Source organism: Saccopteryx leptura, chromosome 10, assembly GCF_036850995.1.
Source record: "Saccopteryx leptura isolate mSacLep1 chromosome 10, mSacLep1_pri_phased_curated, whole genome shotgun sequence".
Classification (NCBI taxonomy): domain Eukaryota; kingdom Metazoa; phylum Chordata; class Mammalia; order Chiroptera; family Emballonuridae; genus Saccopteryx; species Saccopteryx leptura.
Window position 1 is genome coordinate 8,404,367 of NC_089512.1, and position 19,778 is coordinate 8,424,144.

Below are 19,778 nucleotides of genomic sequence, written 5' to 3' on the forward strand. Positions count from 1 at the left end.
CCTGGACAAGCTAAGAGGAGGGGGGTCGGCGGGTAAGATGGCTGCTACAGCGGCTGGTGTGGGCCGGCTAGAGGAAGAAGCGTTGCGTCGAAAGGAACGGCTGAAGGCCTTACGGGAGAAAACGGGGCGCAAGGTGAGGAATGCGGGGGTGAGGGCCGTGGTGGAGGTAGCCAGCATTCGGGCCCGGAACAGGGACTAGAGAGCACGGAACTACTAGGAAAAGGTAGTTGCCGAGGATGCGCATGCGCGCTGGGCTAGAGCATGCGCGAGGAGAAGTCGGCGGCCGCCCACCTGGTCTGGTGCTAGCGGGCAAGGAGTTTTCTGCGCGTGGGCCGGCAGCGCAGTGGTCTGGGCGTCATAGCCGTTTGGCTTTTGTTGGATGCTTTTCTCCAGAGCGACTTACCGTTTCAGATGTTAGTGGTGTAGGCGTGATTGGTTCGCGTCTGAACACGTAGAATCTTCTGTCTCCCCGGCTTTCCACGTGGAACCGTGCTGAAATTCCTTGAGTCTGGCCAACCGTCCTGGGGACGCCTAGCAGGAATCGTTGCGTGCAAGAATCCAAAAGGAAGGACCCATTTTTAGGTCAGGGTGGACTTCGGGGAAAGAAGAGAGCTCTTAGCTCTTTCCCAGCTTACTTCTTGGAGATGAACTTTCCTAAGCCTGTTAGTTGCCATGCTCGCAAGCATTTTTCCTTGCTCTTGTTGGACACCGGAATGGTCTGATTCCATTTCTATCTACTTTGTTCATCTTTCCGAAGTAATCGAGAGCAAGGAGAACTCTGAAGTTCACTACCTATGTGCAGACCCTGGCCCTTTCATTTGGGGCAGTGGTACTTGGGACAGATTGCTTCATCTCCATGACCCCTGATTTCTTCATGTCTGGAGTAGAGAGGATAACAACCCTACACATTTATCCTCACCGATTTATTTTGAGATCTGACAGGGTAATCTGTATGAAAGGGCCCTAGAGACCACTGAGGAGTGGAAGTAGTTAGTTCTCTCTTGTTGGGTGGATAAAAACTGTCCTCAACGATACAGCATACAAAGGGCATTAAATGTCTAGATCTGCAAGAGTTTGAGGGGGAAACAGGGACTCCACTTTCTAATCAGGCTGGTCAGCCTGGCCCGTTTGTTTTCTGCATGGCCAGGCTGGGGTTCTGTGGGACAGCTAAAGGGGGAGGTAATAGTGAAACCTTGCCAGATGGGCTTCTGCGTTTTTTGGTAATTGGTCAGCACTGCCAGAACGTTATCCCCACAAACTGCCTGGCCTCGGGCAGCGCATGCTTCAGCCTTCAGCAGCGACTAGTCAGCCTGTGTTATTGGCTTGGGTTTAGGGACCAGATTATTAGGACTGGGTTTAAAGTCAGTACAAAGGACAAGAGGGCATCTACATCCTTAGGGCCCATTTTCATGGGAAGAATGCCCAAGGCCATCAGGAGAACTGAGGTTAAAAAGGAATTCTTTCAGTGGGCTGAAAATATGGCCTGATTTCTTTTTTCTGTGTGTGTGTGTGTGTGTGTGTGTGTGTGTGTGTGTGTGGTAAGAATATGCATAACATGAAGTTCACCATTTAAAGTGTACAATTCAATGGCATTAAGTGCATTCACAATGGTAGGTAACTATACCACTATTTTCACATTTCCAAATGGTAACTACCCTTTAAACCAGGGGTCTCAAACTCGCGGGCCGCATGCGGCCCGCCGAACAATTTTGTGCGGCCTGCAGACTAATCCACGAAGTTCAAAATATTTTGGATAAAATTAAGTAAGCCTAGGGGCCTACTTGTATTTTTCATTTCTCTAGCATCCTAGCTAGATATTAGCTTAGTTAACAGCAGTTGTGATGCGAACTACAGTTTCTGGTCGTTTTGTGACACTGAGTAAACTGCATGTACGATTGTGCTTGTTGTACTGATTTTTTTTTGTTTTCAACTGCAGTGAGAAAAGTGTTGCGTAACAGTTGCCTTTTGTAGACCTAGTGCGGCCCGCTGAACGGCTGTGATCTTGCTCTGCGGCCCACATGCTGAGTTGAGTTTGAGACCCCTGCTTTAAACATTAATTTCCCATTCCCCTCTTATCCAACCCCTGGCAACCCCGGGTTTGTCTACAGATTTGACTGTTTTAGGTCTCTCATATAGGTAGAGTGTAGGGTACTTGTCTTTCTCTGACTGACTGATTTCACTCAGCACAACATCCTCAGGGTTCTTCCATGTTATGTCAGAATTTCAGTCCATTTTCAGGCTGAACAATATTCCATTGTATGTACAATTGACCCTTGAACACTGCAGGGGCAGGTTAGGGGCCACCAGACTTTCCCTGGTCAGAAGTCTTCGCATACCTTAAGGCACTCCTCCACATACATGGATTTTCAAATTTGTGTTGTTGTGTTTTAGATTATTTACTTATTTAAATTTTTTGTAGTCCAATTTACCTGTTTTTTTATTTGTTGTTTTTGCTATTGGTGTCCTACCTAGTGAATCATTGTTAAATCCAAGATCATGAAACTTTTCTCCTAAGTTTTTTTTTTTTTCCAGAGAGAGTGAGTCAGAGAGAGGGACAGACAGACAGACAGGAATGGAGAGAGAGGAGAAGCATCTATCATCAGTTTTTTACTGCGACACCTTAGTTCAGGCGTCCCCAAACTACGGCCCGCGGGCCGCAATGCGGCCCCCTGAGGCCATTTATCCAGCCCCCACTGCACTTCTGGAAGGGGCACCTCTTTCATTGGTGGTCAGTGAGAGGACCACTGTATTTGGCAGCCCTCCAATGGTCTGCGGGACAGTGAACTGGACCCCTGTGTAAAAAGTTTGGAGACCCCTGCCTTAGTTGTTCATTGATTGCTTTCTCATATGTGCCTTGACCATGGGGCTACAGCTGACTGAGCAACCCCTTGCTCAAGCCAGCAACCTTGGGCTCAAGCTGATGAGCTTTTTTGCTCAAACCAGATGAGCCTACACTCAAGCTGGCGACCTTGGGGTCTCAAACCTGGGTCCTCTGCATCCCAGTCCAATGCTCTATCCACTGCACCACCACCTGGTCAGACCTAAGTTTTCTTCTAAGAATTTTATAACTGTAGCTCTTTAGTTCTTTGATCCATTCTGAGTTAATATTGTGTATTATGTATGGTATAACATTTTTACATGTGAATATCTAGCTTTCCCAGTATCATTTGTTGAATAGAATGTTCTTTCCCTGTAGTATGGTTTTGGCACCTTTGTTGAAAATTATTTGATCATGTGAGGGGCTTTTTTTAGGGGCTTTTTTTTTTTTTTTTTTTTTTTAGTGAGGGGAGAGAGAGTGAGAGGGACAAATAGACAGGAAGGGAGAGAGATGAGAAGCATCAGTTCTTCATTGTGGCACCTTAGTTCATTGATTGCTTCTCCTATGTGCCTTGACGGGGGGGGGGGGGCGGGCTACAGCAGAGCGAGTGACCCCTTGCTCAAGCCAGCAACCATGGGGTCATGTCTATGATCTCAAGTTCAAGCTGGGGATCCCATGCTTAAGCTGGTGAGCCTGTGTTTAAGCTGGCGACATCGACATCGAGGTTTCAAGCCTGGGTTCTCAGCATCCCAGGCCAACGCTCTACTCACTGTGCTCCCACCTGGTCAGGCTAGGGCTTTATTTTATTCCTTTGGTCTGTATGTCTGCCCTTATTCCAGTTCTACACTGTTTTGGTACTGTAGCTTTGCAGTAAGTTTTGAAAGTGTTAGTCCTCCATCTTTGTCAGGAGCCGATCAACAGCTGCTGGTCGACACAGTCACAGCAATGAAGAAGAGGCACAATGATACTTGCCCCCTAACTTTCTGGGTTTATATGATTTTTCTCCCCCCCTTTTGGGTGTGTGTGCTATCACTTATGGCACAAGGTTAGCGTCTGGAGTTAATAGTTGCACCATGCTTTCCCTGCAGATTCGCAGTAATTTTTCTGGAAATGAGACAGAGGGTGTGAATTCCACAGAAAAGCCTATAAACCCCACAGAGAAACCTTGTACGTATAAGATTTCATATTATAGAAGAATAGAAAAACTTTCCATTCCTCTTACATACCTGACCTTCAGGTAGTGGAACACTCTGAGAAAAAGTTAGAACTTAATTAGTAGATGAAAATAGTAGACAAACATAATTTTACTAGACAATAGGTCATTAGGTAAAGCAGAGTTATTAATACTGATCTTTTATTTTTTATTTTTTCAATACTGATCTTTTAGAAGCCTGCGCCAATATTGTTCTTGCTGCTCAAGGTATTGTGTAACTCTAGTTGGAATGGCTAACCACCTGATTTATAGCTTAAAGAAATGTACTAGCCTCTTCCTGGAATATCCACATTAAAGCAAAAATAAATTTTTAAAATTTTTTTATTAATTTTAATGGGGTGACATCAATAAATCAGGGTACATATATTCAAAGAAAACATGTCCAGGTTATCTTGTCATTCAATTCTGTTGCATACACATCACCCAAAGTCAGACTGTCCTCCATCACCTTCTATCTAGTTTTTTCTGTGCCCCTCCCCCTCCTCCTCTCCCTCCTTCAAAAATAACTATTAATCAATGTATTCTGCATAACATGTGATTATAACAGCGTATAAAAATAAAGCTATACTAGCAATTGGCAGAGATGCCTGGCAGATGAACTAAAGAGTTTGGCTCTCACTGATATCTTGCCGACGCCGTCCATCCCTGCGGGACCCCTGGATTCCCCCCAGGGCGGAACCCCCGGCACATCTTAGTTCTCTTTCAAGATTGTTTTGGCTATTCAGGGTCCCTAAAATTGAGGATGGCCCTCTCTGAGTAGCTCGGTTGGAGTGTTGTCCCGATATGCCAAAGTTGAGAAGTTTTTGATAACTTATTCAGTCTCCTTATTATCAGTCTGTTAAAACTTTTTTATTTCTTTATGAGTTGGTTTTAATACATTGTTGTTGTTTTCTAGGAATTTTTCCATTTCAATATGTTGGCATATTGATTGCTACTTTAATTGGGTTTCATCTTTGCAGTTATGGCTTCAGAAAGCTCTTGGCTGTGAACTCATTTCTGAAAAATGTGCATTCGGAAATCACATGGTTTCCCTCTTGGAACTGAGAGATCGCTGGCCTTTTGAGTTTCCTTGCATTCTTTTTAAGAAACGAGAGTTAAATTGTGAAGCTACCATCTTGACTCCATTGGGAGCTTTTTTCTTTCCTGGCTGCCTTTTCTGTCCAGGAGCTCTCATTCCCCCCTCTATCTAGTCCTTTTCTTGCTTACAGGGGCAATTTCGAATATGTTGTTCATTCTCTCTTTTTTTTTTTTTTTTTACAGAGACAGAGTCAGAGAGAGGGATAGACAGGGTCATACAGACAGGAACGGAGAGAGATGAGAAGCATCAATCATCAGTTTTTTGTTGCGACACCTTAGTTGTTCATTGATTGCTTTCTCATATGTGCCTTGACCGTGGGCCTTAAGCAGACCGAGTAACCCCTTGCTTGAGCCAGCGACCTTGGGTCCAAGCTGGTGAGCTTTTGCTCAAACCAGATGAGCCCGTTCTCAAGCTGGTGACCTCAGGGTCTTGAACCTGGGTCCCCGGCATTCCAGTCTGACACTCTATCTACTGCGTCACCGCCTGGTCAAGCTGTTGTTCATTCTTGAGTTACCAGGTTATGGTATCAATGGTGCGTCAGTAGCTGGTGATAAAGTGTTTGGCTTGGTTCAAAATGGGCTATTGAAGCTGGTAGTTCATTGCTTCCACAGATGTGCACTGAGCACCTACTGTGCACCAGTCATCAAGACACTGGAGGTCTAGCAGGGAGTGAACAAAGCAGAGGTTGCTGCCCTAACAAGTTTCCATTTAGCTGGTGAGAAGGTAGTAAGCAAACATATCTAGTGTTAGATGGAGATGGTGCTATGGGGAAAAGGAAAGACGGAAAGAGAGGTCAGGAGTAAACAGTGCTCCTGTGTTTCTTGTAGCTCTTACAGTTTCATTTTCTTCATTAAAGACAACAGTGTTGGCCTCGGCCTGTTGGCTCAGAGGATGGAGCATCAGCCCAGTATGTGGACATCCTGGGTTCGATTCTGGGTCAGAGCACACATGAGAACCAACCGTCTGCTTCTTTTCTACTCCCTCTCCCCCTTCTTCCTTCCCCTCTCACAGCAGATGGCTCAGTTGGTTCGAGTGTCAGCCACAGGGGCTGAGAATAGCTTGGTTGGTCCGAGCGTCAGCCTCAGGTACTGAGGCTAGCTCAGTTGATTCGAGTATTGGCCTCAGACAGGGGTTGCCAGGTGGATCCCAGTTGGGTGCATGTGGGAGTCTGTCTTTCTATCTCCCCTTCTCTCACTTAAAAAAAACCAACAAATAAAGACAACAGTGTTTTCAGGTTTAACATTCTTAATGATACCAGCTGCCTGGCTTATCTGATCTTGATGGCAACCCGGAGAAGAAGGAAGGTTGATTTATAGGTGAAAGCACTGAGACCAATAAGAGTGAACTGGTTTGCCCAAAGTCACATAACTAAGAGGTATCCCAGGTGAGTGTTAGGGTTGGAAGAGACCATGAGGACAGGTGGTGACTATTTTTATGCACTGACTTGGACTGGTTGCCCAGATACTTGCTGGAAGTACAGTATCATAAGAAATTTCTCTTTAGCCCTGGCCGGGTAGCTCAGTTGGTTAGAGTGGTGTCCCTGATATGCCAAGGTTGCAGGTTCTGTCTCTGGACAGGGCACGTTCAAGAATCAGCCAGTGTCCTGACCAGCTGCTGGCACAGTGGATAGACAGTCTTCCTGGGATGCTGAAGGACCCAGGTTTGAAACCCTGAGGTTGCCGGCCTGAGTGTGGGCTCATCTGACTTGACTGGGGTTGCCCACTTGAGCATGGGACCACAGACATGACCATATGGTTACTGGCTTGAGCCCAAGGTTGCTGGCTTGAGCAAGGGGTCATTGGCTTGGCTGGAGCCCTCCCACCCCAGGCACGTATGAAAAGTAATCAATGAACAACTGAAATGCTGCAACTACCAGTTGATGGTTCTTTGTTTTTTAAAGTTTTAAAATTTATTTTTAGAGAGGAGAGAGAGAGAAGGAGGGAGGAGCAGGAAGCATCAACTCCCATATGTGCCTTGACCAGACAAGTCCAGGGTTTCGAACTGGAGACCTCAGCATTCCAGGTTGATGCTTTATCCACTGTGCCACCACAAGTCACGCCAGTCTCACAGTTCTTTTTTTTTTTTCTGAAGCTGGAAATGGGGAGAGACAGTCAGACAGACTCCCACATGCGCCCGACCGGGATCCACCCTGCACGCCCACCAGAGGGCGATGCTCTGCCCCTCCGGGGTGTCCCTCTGTTGCGACCAGAGCCATTCCAGCGCCTGGGGCAGAGGCCAAGGAGCCATCCCCAGCGCCTGGGGCCATCTTTGCTCCAATGGAGCCTCGCTGTGGGAGGGGAAGAGAGAGAGACCGAGAGGAAGGAGAGGGGGAGGGGTGGAGAAGCAGATGGGCGCTTCTCCTGTGTGCCCTGGCCGGGAATCGAACCCGGGACTTCTGGTAGAAGTGGTAGAGCCAGGCCAACGCTCTACCACTGAGCCAACCGGCCAGGGCCTAGTCTCACAGTTCTTGCGTGACGTTTCTATTTGGGGAAATGCCTGGAAGAAAGACAGTCAAGGGTATAAAGTTTGAGTTGCTTTTCCAGCCTGTAGTCATTTCTTACGGGGCCCGTGAACGGTGAGCCGGGGAGGAAGTACAGCTTGCCTGCCGCAGACAGGTTGGCAGCAAGGGGCCTCCTCCCTCAGGGAGGAAGTGGCTCCCCGGTTGTTGGCTCATTCCTTTGATGTGAGGACAAGACCCCTGTAGAATAGACCCCAGAGTCGAGCTCTTTCTCAGCCCGCCCCTGCGGAGGGAGGGTGCCCGCTGGCCCCATGCCGACGGCCCACTGCTAGTCCTCCAGCACTCAGTGCAGGGCCATCGCTGGTACCTGCCATACGCATGGTTGTGCTCAGGTGGAACTCAGGCATGGGGTTGATTTCCGGATGGTGTTATCTTCCTTCCCCCACCACCAGAATATGAACTTGTAGTTAGTGATATCATAGAGGGATCGGTCCTGATGTTGTGACAGATGGGGACGAGATGAGGGTCATAAGCTTTTCATATATTCAGTAAAAGAGCTTGGTTGTAGCCATGCAGCACAGTAGTTTACAAAGTGCTTCCTTTTAGCCCACCTGGAGTGACTGATGTGTGAGGGGTCAAAGAAAAAGGGTCAGGGGTGCTGAGCTGCCCAGGGTCATGGAGCACGGGGAACTCTCCTAGACTGTAGCGCAGGCAGGACTCCCTGGGGGCAGGAGATGCCGCAGGGCTGCGGCCCCGCCCCAAGCCATGTCCTGCAGCCAGCCAGGCTGACGGGTGGGAGGACTGCATAGGATGCGAGGCGGTGCTGCTGGGATCCGCTTCCTGGGAAGGCCAGGCTGGGCCCGGGCTGCGTCCTGGGCAGAGTGGAACGTGAGCTGGGCAGGGGGGACTGAGGCAGCTGGCAAGGAGTGTTCCTGGGGAGCAGGTCAGAGGTGGGAGCATTCATGGACACAGAGGGAACAGTCGTGGATGCTCCAGAGGGTTTGACAGCAAGCAGTTGGCAGTGACGGGCAGGGGTGAGGCCTGAAATGCTGTTGAGTGCATCGGAGGCCAAGTTCTGCGGGAGCCCGGGCTTCCGGTCGGGAGGGCAGCCCGCCCAGGCACATACTTCTCTATTGTATTTGAACCTCATTTCTTGGTGCTCATCCAGAAATTGCAAGCTGCGTGAGGAGGTGAACAGTTCAGGGCCGGGTGGATGGAACGCTATGGCATCTCCCTGGTGCTGACTGCTGGGGCGGTGTGAGGCCACGCGTCTTCCTCTGACCTCTCGCCTCCTCGGCAGCGGAAGGAGACTCCAAGGGAAATGACCTTGGCACAAACTCTTGCCCTTGGCTGTCGGGTTTCCTCGGCCTTTGGCCTGGACTGTGCTCTCTCTTTTTGCCCGGAGACAGAGGCAGACCAGTTGGCCAGCAGGCCAGCTCCTCAGGGTTGGGTTGTGACCTCAGGGCCGAGGTCAGGCTGTCAGCTTGCAGGCCCAGCTTGCAGGCCCAGTGGCAGTTCCTGTTTTTCACGTGGCTCTGAAGCCCAGTACAGGAGAGCAGCACTGCTCAGGGGAACTCGGGGCGACCGTGGTGGTGTTCCTTATGCTCCACCACTGTCCTGTCCTGCAGCCAGGAGCTACAAACCTCTTGAAGCCCTTACAATGTAGCTAAAGTGGCATTCTAGCTATGATTTTATGGAGAGAGGAGAGGGAGAGAGAGCGAGAGGGGGGTGTATGAGAAGTATCAATGCATAGTTGCTTCACATTGGTTGTTTTTTTTAATTATTTATTTATTTATTCATTCATTTTAGAAAGGAGAGAGAGGGAGAGAGAGAGAGAGAGAGAGGAGAGAGAGACAGAGAGAGAAGGGGGGGGGAGCAGGAAGCATCAACTCTCATATGTGCCTTGATCAGGCAAGCCCAGGGTTTTGAACCGGCGACCTCAGCATTTCCAGGTCAACGCTTTACCCACTGCGCCACCACAGGTCAGGCTTCACATTGGTTGTTTATTGATTGCTTGTCGTTTGTGCCTTGACCAGGCAAGCCCTGGGTTTCGAACCAGGGACCTCAGCATTCCAGATTGAGGCTCTGTTTACAGCGTCACCACAGGCTCGAGTCCATGTACTTTTTTTTTTTAAGATTTTATTTATTGATTTTACAGAGAGAGGATGGGGCAGGGAGTGAGAAGTATCAACTTATAGTTGCTTCACTTTAGTTGTTCATTGGTTGCTTGGCATTCCAGGTTGATGCTCTATCCACTGTGCCACCACATGCCAGGCCAGGATCTCTGTGTTTTTAAAGTTCCCAGATGATTCGTTTTTATGGAACTCTGGTCAGTCTCTTGACGTTCTGTCGCTGGCTGCGGAGTGCCTCCTGTCCCTGGAGTGTGGCTGCCCGTCCTCCCGGCCAGAGCTCTGCAGCCAGCCTCCGAACAAGTGTTTACCGAGTACCAGCTGCGGGGCGTGCCAGGCCCAGGTGAACAGCCTGCCTCCCTGCCTCACGGGGCTTCCACTGGAGTTGTGGGAGCCGGTGCATGTAAACAGGGAAGGTAGCTTAGGGACTTGAGAGGGCCGCGTTGGGAGTGTGTGGGTGTTGGGGGCGGGGCTGGGCAGCTGCCTCAGTTTGGAAAGATCTCCCGGTGTGGGAGATGGAGGGTAAGGGAGAGGGGGGATGGGGAGTAAGAGAGAGGGGTGGCGGGGGGGAGGGTAAGGGACAGGGGGTGCAGGGGGGGATGCTAAGATCTCGGGAAGAGTGTTCCCAGCTGAGCAGAGAACTTGCTTGGCATGTTTGAGAGGCAGAAAGAATCTCTGGGAGGCAGGCTGAGAGGGAGGGGTAGGGTGCGGGGCAGGGACGGGTGGGAAGTAGGGAAGGCCTGGGAGGCAGGGCCGCTGAGGCTGGGCCCCCTCCACGAGGGGCACAGGGAGCCAGTGGGGATCTGAGCACGGGGGCCCTGCCCTGACTGTGGAGGCAAGAGGCCCCTGCATGAGTCCAGGGGCGAGGCGGTGGCACTCACAGGGCCGCTGGGCATCCTGGTAGATGGGCTGTGAGGGTGAGCAAACAGGGTGAGCGCGGTGCCTGTTTCTGAGACAGCCATGCAGGCAGAGTGGCTCTGAAGGGAAAGTCCGCGTCTGGCTTTGGTTCCATAAGCCCGAGCTGTTAGACCTCCATGTGGGGACAGGCCGGCTGGCAGGCATCTGGACTCAGTGGATGCTTGTGAGGGGAGATGGAAGCCCTGGGGCTGGATGGGGTGCCGGAGTCCAGGGCCTAGGTGGCAAGGGAGAAGACTGCCTGCCCTGCGGCGTTGCGGAGACTTGCTGTTTAGGAGGGAACTCGGGACGTTTGGAAGGGGTAGGGGCCAGTGAGCCGAGAGAAGCCAGGTGAGGACTGGAATGGGTTTGGGCGGGACACGTGGGAGATGAACTTGACCTAGCTGTTTCAGGGACGTGTGTGTCGGCGGGCGGGGTGGATGAAAAAGCGGTTCTGCAGAAAGTAGCTTCACAGGGTGGTCTGATCATGTTACTGACTGGGCAGGTCAAGGTGAGCAGCATGCACCTTTTTAGTAGAAGGTCTCCCTTTGCCCTAAGGAAGCCCTGTCCGTTTCCTTGTTTCCGGGCATCGGGGATGAACACACATGCCTTCAGTCTCTGTCCGTGCCGGACCCGCAGCAGAGCTCCATGTGGGGTCCTCCTGCCTTCAGGGGCCCTTCCCTTCATCCCAGCTCCCAGCTGCCCTGGCTCCTCTCCCACTTTGTTTTGAAGGGAAGCTACAGCTTGTACTCTTGAAGGAATTCCAAGAGGAAATACAGTTGCTGTGGTAACGACGCCCTGTGGGGAGTCAGAGCCACACTCTCCGGCTGTTTTGAATCAGGGCTCAGTAGAGCAGCTCTGTCTAGGAAATGAGAGGCTGGAGCAGAAACCTCTGACCTTTCAAGGACAGTGCCCCTCCCCTGCACACTGCGTTTAGGGCAGGTGCCTCTAGAACTCTGGCAGGGTGGTTGGAATCCTAAAGAAAGCACCTGTTTGCCACTCGGGGGAGGAAGACATCCGGTGAGAGCAGAGCTTTCCGGTGGGTGTGCAGGGGTCACCTTAGTGAGGAGGGGTGAGGGGTCAGTCACCTGGCCCTGCGCACAGCGTGGGGACCCTTGCTCAGGCGAGGCCACCCTGTGTCCCACCGGCTCTGACCCAGTGTACTGCTGTACGCTGTGTGCAGGGAGTGGGGGGGCGAGCAGCGGGGTAGGGGCGTGGAGGAGGGAGCTTCTGAGCCCTGTGTGAATGGACTGTCCCTGCCTGATCTCCCTGGTTGACTTCGGAGTTACGTCCTCACTTGGGCTCTGTGCCCCAGAGTTGCTGAGAAAACACTTGCTGAGGGATTAAGTGGAGGGCCTGGCGGGGTGGTAGGTGTTTGGAGGTGTGGAACGGGTGGGACAGGAGCAGAGCAGGCCCCCCGCTCTGCACGGTGACTAGCCTTTCCTGATGGGGCTCATGTTTTCTGCATGCGTGTAGGGTCTGCTCACGGGCAAGGGCTGGGGCTTCTCTGGGCGACACTGGTGGCAGCTGTGGGTGAACTGAGGGAGAGAAGAGGCCGGCTTGTGGGCTGTCACGTGACCCTTTTTTGGTGATGGGGGAAGGGGGTGGGCATCATTTTGAGCAGTGGAATTTTGTGGGCCTCACACCAAGGGCATGGGTGGGGGGGGACATCAGGCTCCCCTGTCCTCATCACCCCACGTGATTGACACCGACTGATGAGGACTCACCTGGCCCATCACGTGGGCTCCCTGGTGTCATGGCCCTCTGCAGTCTAGGAAGGTGCCTTCTCAACCTTTCAGCCCACACATGGTTAAAAAACACACTGTGCTTCTGAAGAAAATGTTTAGGTGAGGATTAACAGCTTGTTTCAGCAATATTTCTCCCACAAATAAATGTGCCAGTTCTGATTTGTAGTTAAAATGTGGTTTTAATTAGGATTTTATCACTTGTAGATCACACCAGAGGAGACACCTGTCTTCCCTTGACTTCTCCTCAGGCCATCACCCTGAGAAGCAGCTGATCAGAGGTTAAAATAGTTTCCAGTCTCCTAAGAGCAGCAGCATCCTTTGTTGCTCTGTAAACCCCTGGCCGCCTGGGAACAGACTTGTGAATTACTTGCTTTTCCAGCTCTGGCGCCCTGGTGGGGCCGTGTTAGGACTGAGGGATGGGGAGAGGGACCCCAGGCCAGGTGGACCCCAGGCCAGGCGAGCGCCTGGGCTTGCTGACATCAGCAGTGGGCTTCCGTGATGGACTTAGACTGGGTGGGCGTTGCTGGGACCGAGTCGGTAGACACTTGTCCGGAGCCCAGCCTTTCCATTTGCCCAGCGAGCAGAGAACCTCTGCTCTGTGGCCTCTCAGGGTCTCCCTGGAGGATGGCTGAGCTCTTTCTCCCCCAAGGTGCAGTGTAAGGGTGGGACGCAGCCACCGGGCAGCCCACAGAGTGATGCGGGGACTCAAGTTCCAGTCACCTTCCCTCCTTGCTTTAGGCACCTTGGTAACCTGGACAGACTTGTCAACTTGAAGTCCAGAGACCTGGGCTTCAGCCGCGCTCTTACCCTTCCTGCCCACTTCCCTGGATGTCCTGTGGCCCTCGGGACGTTTCTGGTGTATGAGAGACTTTGTGTTTCTTCTCATTGGGCCTGCTCTGTGTCCAGAGTTCACCCTGGTGCCTGCAGCAGGCCACCTTGCAGCGTGGTATGGCCTCATACAGACCGTTTCTTCCCTGGGTCGGCCTCAGGAGGAGGGATGTGGTCTGACCCAGGCTTCTCACGTGGCCACGTGGTAGAAGGTTGACCTGGGAGAGGGCCCGCTCCTGGGCAGTCAGAGCTGCAGGCCTGACCCTGGGATGTTCTTATTTGGTAGATCTATTTATAACATGTTCCCCCACTGGAGCTAGTTCCTCCTGTGCGGGTGATACTTGAGGCCTTTGTAGCCCTCACAATCTGTGGTTTTCTTTTCTCATTTGGTAAGAACGGACCTGGTCACACTTCAGTGGCTACGGTGCAGAAGGCACACTCAAGCCTTGGGGCTGCTTACCTGAGAGAGGCTTGGAAGCACGATGCAATCAGAAAACCTCAGTGTAAATGCCAATCCCTCTTTATTGAGCGGTGAGCCACTGCGTTAAGTTCCTTACTTCTGACCCTCGGCCTTGCACTGGGCTGATAACACCAGGTCCCAGAGCAGTTGTGGGGCTGGAGGCCCTAAGTGTGCACGAGTGAAGTGTGGGCAGCTTTGGCGCACTACATGGCATCGTGCCGCTGGGTGGGCGGGCTGTCCTCCAGGCAGACTACAAGCGGCTGCTGGCTGCCGTCCTGGAGGTAAGAAGGCGGCTGCCCTGACCATGTGCAGCTCGTTTTTTTCAGTGGCCTCAACCAGTGACCTGCGCCCTTTCCTTTATGGTGCTTTCTGAATGCTCTGCGTAAATAACCCACTGATCACGTTGTTGCCACCTTCCTGCCTATCCTCTGACTTACGGGGGCTTCTTAGTGCTTGTGCGCTGAAGTCTGGAGCTGGGCCAGGTTCGGGCTGTGCCCACGCCTTCCAGTCATTTCAGCACTCCCTGCCCTGCCCGCTCTGTCGGCGTGAGTGGAACGTGCCCGCAGGGACAGGGTGCCCTCAGGGACAGGGTGCCCGGCAGGGACAGCCCACTCGCCCTCCAGGTGAGCCCCAGCTGTTCGTCGCTTGGCATTCCCGTAGCACTGTCCTCACTCTGGACAGGCTGTGTGGGGACTATCCATCTACTTCTCTGCTTCCCCAGTCCTTGAACTCCCAGAGGACAGCAGACATGTCTTGTCACCTTTGCCAGGTGACAGGACTCAGAGACGCTCTGTCAACATTTGAATGAAGAAATGAAGAAACTAGACTGGCTGATGTGGGAGTTAGCTGGGCAGAGGTCCTTCTCAGGGAAAGTTGACATCCTTGGGGAGAGCCCAGGGGCCTGTTTTAGAAGTCTGTGGGCCGCAGCCGTGTCAGCAGGGTGAACTTCACTGTGTGACCTCTGTTAAGACAGTTTTCTTAATTGATCTATTATTTACACATGGACTAGGGGTGCTTTGACATTTGTCTATATGGGAAAGAGCTGCTCTTTTTGGTTGGTCACAGGCTTTGGCTAACAGGAGCTCTGATGTGGTCCTGTTGGCAGCTTTGGGGAACTGTTTGGTGGGGGGGCAGAATTGGTGTGTATTGGCACGTGTGCCTCAGGTGTGTGTGGGAGGTAGAAGGGTGTCACTTTCAGGGGCCGTTCCCTGGGGTGTTCAGGCCCTGGCTCTTTTCATCGGACCCAAAGATGGTGAACCCCCATAGTACAGAGGCCCCCTCCTCCCTCTCAGGGCTCAGCCTCAGACTCCCGTCTCCAGTCAGGCTTCATGTGCGAGGGGATCCTGTCTGCTCCCCAGCCCAACAGACCTGGAAGTCAGACACCAGCTGCTTATCCTCAGGACCAGAGATGCTGGCTGGCTGTTCCATTCCCCAGAACTGACCAGCGGGGCCTGAGACGACAGGCAGGGGGTTCCAGGACACCCACAGTGCTTCATGGGGCTGTCCCATACTTGGACATTGCCTTGGTGAGTCACTCTCTCTTCCTCGCACCTTACTGTGAGAAGGAAGTCCTGGTGGTTGTGAGTTCAGCTTTGTGGCAGGGGAGGCGTTTTCCCCCCTCTAAAAAAAGGGAAGTGGTGGGGCTGGGTAGGAGGTGGGGAGGTGACCTCGTGTTCACCATCAGTTAATTTCTTAACTGAAATTTTCTCCCTGAATCGGGGAGATGCTTGGCCTGATTGGAGGGCACTTGGCCTGCAGTGTAGCTACTGGCCCGGCTGCTGGGCCTGGTTGAGGCTGCAGAGGGACCTGGTGTGTGCAGGTTGTCTGCCCTCCTCTCCCCTGGTCTCTGTGTCTCTAGTGCAGCGGTTCTCAACCTGTGGGTCGCGACCCCAGCGGGGTTGCCTAAAGCCATCGGAAAATACATAATGCATATCAGGTATTTACATTCCGAATCATAACTGTAGCAAAATTACAGTTATGAAGTAGCCACCAAAATTATTTTTTGGTTTGGGGTCACCGCAACATGAGGAACTGTATTGCGGGGTCACGGCATCAGAAAGGTTGAGAACCACGGCTCTAGTGTGTGCTCTTTTAGGCCTTGAAAGGTCACTAGACGTCACCTGGGCTCTGTCAGGCATGAGGATCAGCCATGGTTTCCCGCTTTCCCGTGGAGCCAGGCGACGGTCAGGACGAGTCTGTTTAGGGTGTGAGTAATGTCAGGACAGTGAGCTCTGGTGGAGTTCATGGCTGTGGGCGTGGGCTCTGTGCCCCTGAGCTCGTGTGTTTCAGGTTCACGATGCCGCCCATCAGGTAACTTTAGTGACCACTCTGGCCGGTTTCAGAGCGACTGACCTGCCGAATGGTGCCCAGGTGAGAAACACAGCTGTAAACACCTACTGGTACCGACCGCTCTTCGATGCTTTCCTGGGATGGGAAAGTTCCTGGCCCAGAAATGACCATATCTGGGGCTCCTGAAGGCTTGGTCATGTCCCTCTGAAATGTCATCAGGAAGAGATGTCAGCCCTGAGATGTGGTGATGAGGTGCCCTTAGTTACCAGTGAGGCCACCTGGTGTTTGAAGAGAGGCAGGAGGAGTGTGGGAGCAGAGTGCCTGAGGCCCCCTCCACCCGCCCCTTGCGCCCTGACAACCCTGAGCTGGGTGACGCTGGGTGGCCTACTTAACTGCACCTGCATTTTTCTTATTTGTGAAAGGAGAAAGCAGTGTTGACTGTATTAGGTTTCTTTGATGATTAATTACAAAATACTGATGGTTTTAATTAAGTGAATAATTAATCGTCTGATGTACTGTTGTGCCTGCTGTTACTGGAAAGATGATGACAATTGGTCCAGCCCTCCTCAGAGCTCCCCTTCTCCTGGCGAGTCTCATGGGACCTAGTTAGAGTTGACCCTTACCACACTCCTAAAAAGTGGGCGTGGTTGGGGTTTGCGCCCTCATTTTACAGGAAGAAAAGGTAACTGTGAGAGGGGAAGATGGAACAGACAGCTCCTAGCAAAGGAGTAGATGTGTGTGGTGGAAAGAGCTGCGATTGTGTCAGCAGGGAAGTGGGCTTCCGGTTGTTTCCGTCCTCAAACTGATGGAAAGAGTGTGAGGTTCGCCTGGTCTGTGGTGGCGCACAGTTGGTCAACTGGATAGACAGTTGACCAGGGATGCTGAGGTTGCTGGTTCGAAACCCTGGGCCTGCCTGGTCAAGGCACACTGTGAGGAGCAACCAATGAACAACTAAAGTGAAGCAACTATGAGTTCATACTTCTTACTCCCCCCAACCCCCTGTAAAATCAGTAAGTAAAATCTTTTTTTAAAAAGCCTGGCCTGTGTTTGCACAATAAATAGAGCATCGACCTGGAACACTGAGGTCACCAGTTCGAAACCCTTGGCTTGCCTGGTCAAGACACATACAACAAGCAACCAGCAAGCAATGGACAACTAAAATGAAGCAGCTTCTCACTCCCCTTCCTCTCTCCTCTCTTTGTAAAGTCAATAAATGAAATCTTTATTTAAAAAAAAAAAAAGAGTGTGGGACCTGACACGCACAGACCTGAGTTAGGAGTCCCTGAGCCTCAGGCCTGGTGATACCTGATGCTTGGGCGGGCACTGTGGGAGGCCCAGGTAAGGTGGGGTGGGGGAGAACCTTATCTGTGAAAGGGGAGTTCGCCTGTGAATTCTGCATCTGACCAGGGCTTCACTCATTTGTCCGTTCGCTATTGGTCCACCTGCTATTGTGTGCCGGGTGCTAGGGAGCAGTGATGGACAGGTGCCTGGAGCTTCCGGTGAGGAGAGAAGAGAAACGAAAGCAAACTCGAGTGAAGGGGAGGCCTTGAGATGGGGCACCGGAGGTGAGGCCAGCCCTGCCTCTGCTGCACAGTGAGCCCCGCTTCCCACGGCCGAGGACCCCTTGAGAGGCACTGGACCCTTGGCCTTTGCACGGGCCTTCGTCAGACTGCCGGCATCGGGCCTCAAGCCCGATCTTCGGGAAAGCTGCCGCACCCTTTCTCTTTGTCCGGGTGCCACCACCTTTTCTGTTCAAGGCGCCTTCATTCTCCCAGTGAGTCATGGTCAGAACGTCAGTCGCCGCCCACTCCGCCCTGTCCGTCAGAGCGCTCAGGCAGCCCCTTGTTCTGCCCACCGCCCCCGACCTAGTTCCGGCCCTTATCCGCAGTCCTTATCTCCAGCGTCCCCGCTGCGCTCAGGCCAGCGCCCTGCCCTTGTTCTCTCTGCATGGCCTGAGGGACTGCCCGCACCCTCCAGAGAGCAGTGACCCTCCCCGGCCCAACTCTGTCTGATTCTTGGGGAATCGGATCTGTTGCCCTCGGAGACTGGCTGACGTCTTCTGACGTTATACCGCGGCCTGTCCTTGGGGCTACAGAGAGTACTCGGTGAGGAGGATGAAAGTGAAAGCTTAGCGTGACCTTTGCAGACACAAACAGTCTCTACAGCCACAAAGCTCTACAGCCTTTCCCTTCCTGCCCTGGACAGACTCGCCCTGCCCTTCAGGGCCTGCTGCCTTGTCCCCCCAAGCTGCAGGCTTTTCTCTGCCTCCCTGGTCATTTCATTCATGTGATAGTGCCAAAATGTCAGTCTGATAGTCCTTGTTTTCCTAGATGAGGAAACAGGCCACACAGGTCAGTAACGTGCCCACGGTCACATAGCATGGCAAATGGAGCCACGCTTGCCAGTGGAGTCCTGGCCCAGAGCCTGTGTGCTCCTCCACGAGGCCGTACCTCCTGGAGGCAGTGTCAGGCCCGTGGGTGCCAGTGGATGTCCTCAGGGGCCAGGTAGGTCTAGCAGCAAACTGAGTGCCAGGGACCCAGAGTCATGGCCCTGCAGCCCAGCCCGCCTGATCACAGCCTGCCTCGGAGAGTCAGAACTGCTCCGCACCCCTTCCCCAGTCCCTGGGCAGTAGAGAGCTGTGCAGTCTGTGTCCAGGCCTGGTGGCATTTAGCCTGGGGCCTATCGCTGCCACTTCAAGGTGAGTCAGACTCCGGTGACTACCCTAACTCCTAAGTGCCCTTGGAGTGCAGTTCCCGCTGCAGCCTCGCCGACAGGAAGTCCCTCCCCCCACGCGGGGCTGCCCTGCTCTGAGGATGGGCACCAGGGTACAATTGCAAAACCCGCCAGGTGCGCCCTCAGCATTGTCAGTCCTTCCTGCTGCACCCCCACCCCCGTTTGTGCTCATCTCTCTGACTTGACTCCACCCGGGGCCCAAATTAGAACTGGAAAGGCCCGAACCGGGGCCAGTTCCACCTGTTGTGCGGGGACTAGGGTTTGGTGCCTTGTTTCCACGGCCAGCCACCCTGAGCTAATGAGGTGTGCGTGCACGCCTGCTTGGGCCTTGGAAGTGTTTCTGCTCCTGCTCGTCCTGCTGGGTCCCCAGCCCTGGGACTGATGATGAGAGAAACCCCCATCAGAAGCTGAAGCTGCACTCTGTTAACCCCTTCCTGTCTCCTCTTCAGGGGCAGCAGCTCCTTTAGGATGACGGAGAGGCTTGTGCCTTGTCCCCCGACCCCCCCAGGCAAGCACTCAGCACAGCTGCTCCTGACGGCAGCCACCAGCCCTCGTTCCGTCTCCACCACTTTCCCCAACACACGTTGAACCGCAGCTGGGGCAGGTCCAGGCTGGCCGTGGGGCATCTCAGCTGGTCTCTGGTCTTGTCTCCTGTCACAGGTCACCTTCTGGGCTGCCAGAGTGCCCTCTTAGAGCGTTGGCCAGTGCGGTGCTCGGCCCGCCCATGGCGCTCGAGGAAGACCTGTCAGCCCTCGACCCCTGACCTCCATCCGTCCCTGCTGGGCCAGCGCGTGGGTCTGCCCTGCAGGCCTTGATGGTGCCTGTGCTCGGCTCTCATGTCTGCCAGGAGCCTTCTGCCTTCTTTAGGCCCTGGTGACCTCCCATTGGACATTTAGAGTAAGGGTTACCTTCTTCCCTACACCTGTTCCTTGCCAGGTCCCCAGGTGTCCACGGCATTTAATGAAGCCTTCCTCACACTCCTGGCAGAGTTCTGTGTTCTGAGTTCGCTCTTTTGAGTAGACCTGTGATCCTTGAGGTCAGGGTTCTTTTTTATTTTTACAGAGTCAGAGAGAGGGATAGATAGGAACAGACAGACAGGAACGGAAAGAGATGAGAAGCATCATCATTAG

General features: G+C 52.8%; 1 protein-coding gene across 1 annotated transcript in view; it reads left to right on the forward strand.

Annotated features, from left to right (window-relative positions):
- The window catches only part of CCDC12 (coiled-coil domain containing 12), a 41,116-nt gene continuing 21,338 nt past the window's right edge, over positions 1-19,778 (forward strand). The window contains exon 1 of the mRNA XM_066350429.1: positions 1-133. Within this exon, the coding sequence (XP_066206526.1) occupies positions 38-133 (96 nt within the window). The 5' untranslated portion in view covers positions 1-37. The remainder of the gene's footprint in view (positions 134-19,778) is intronic.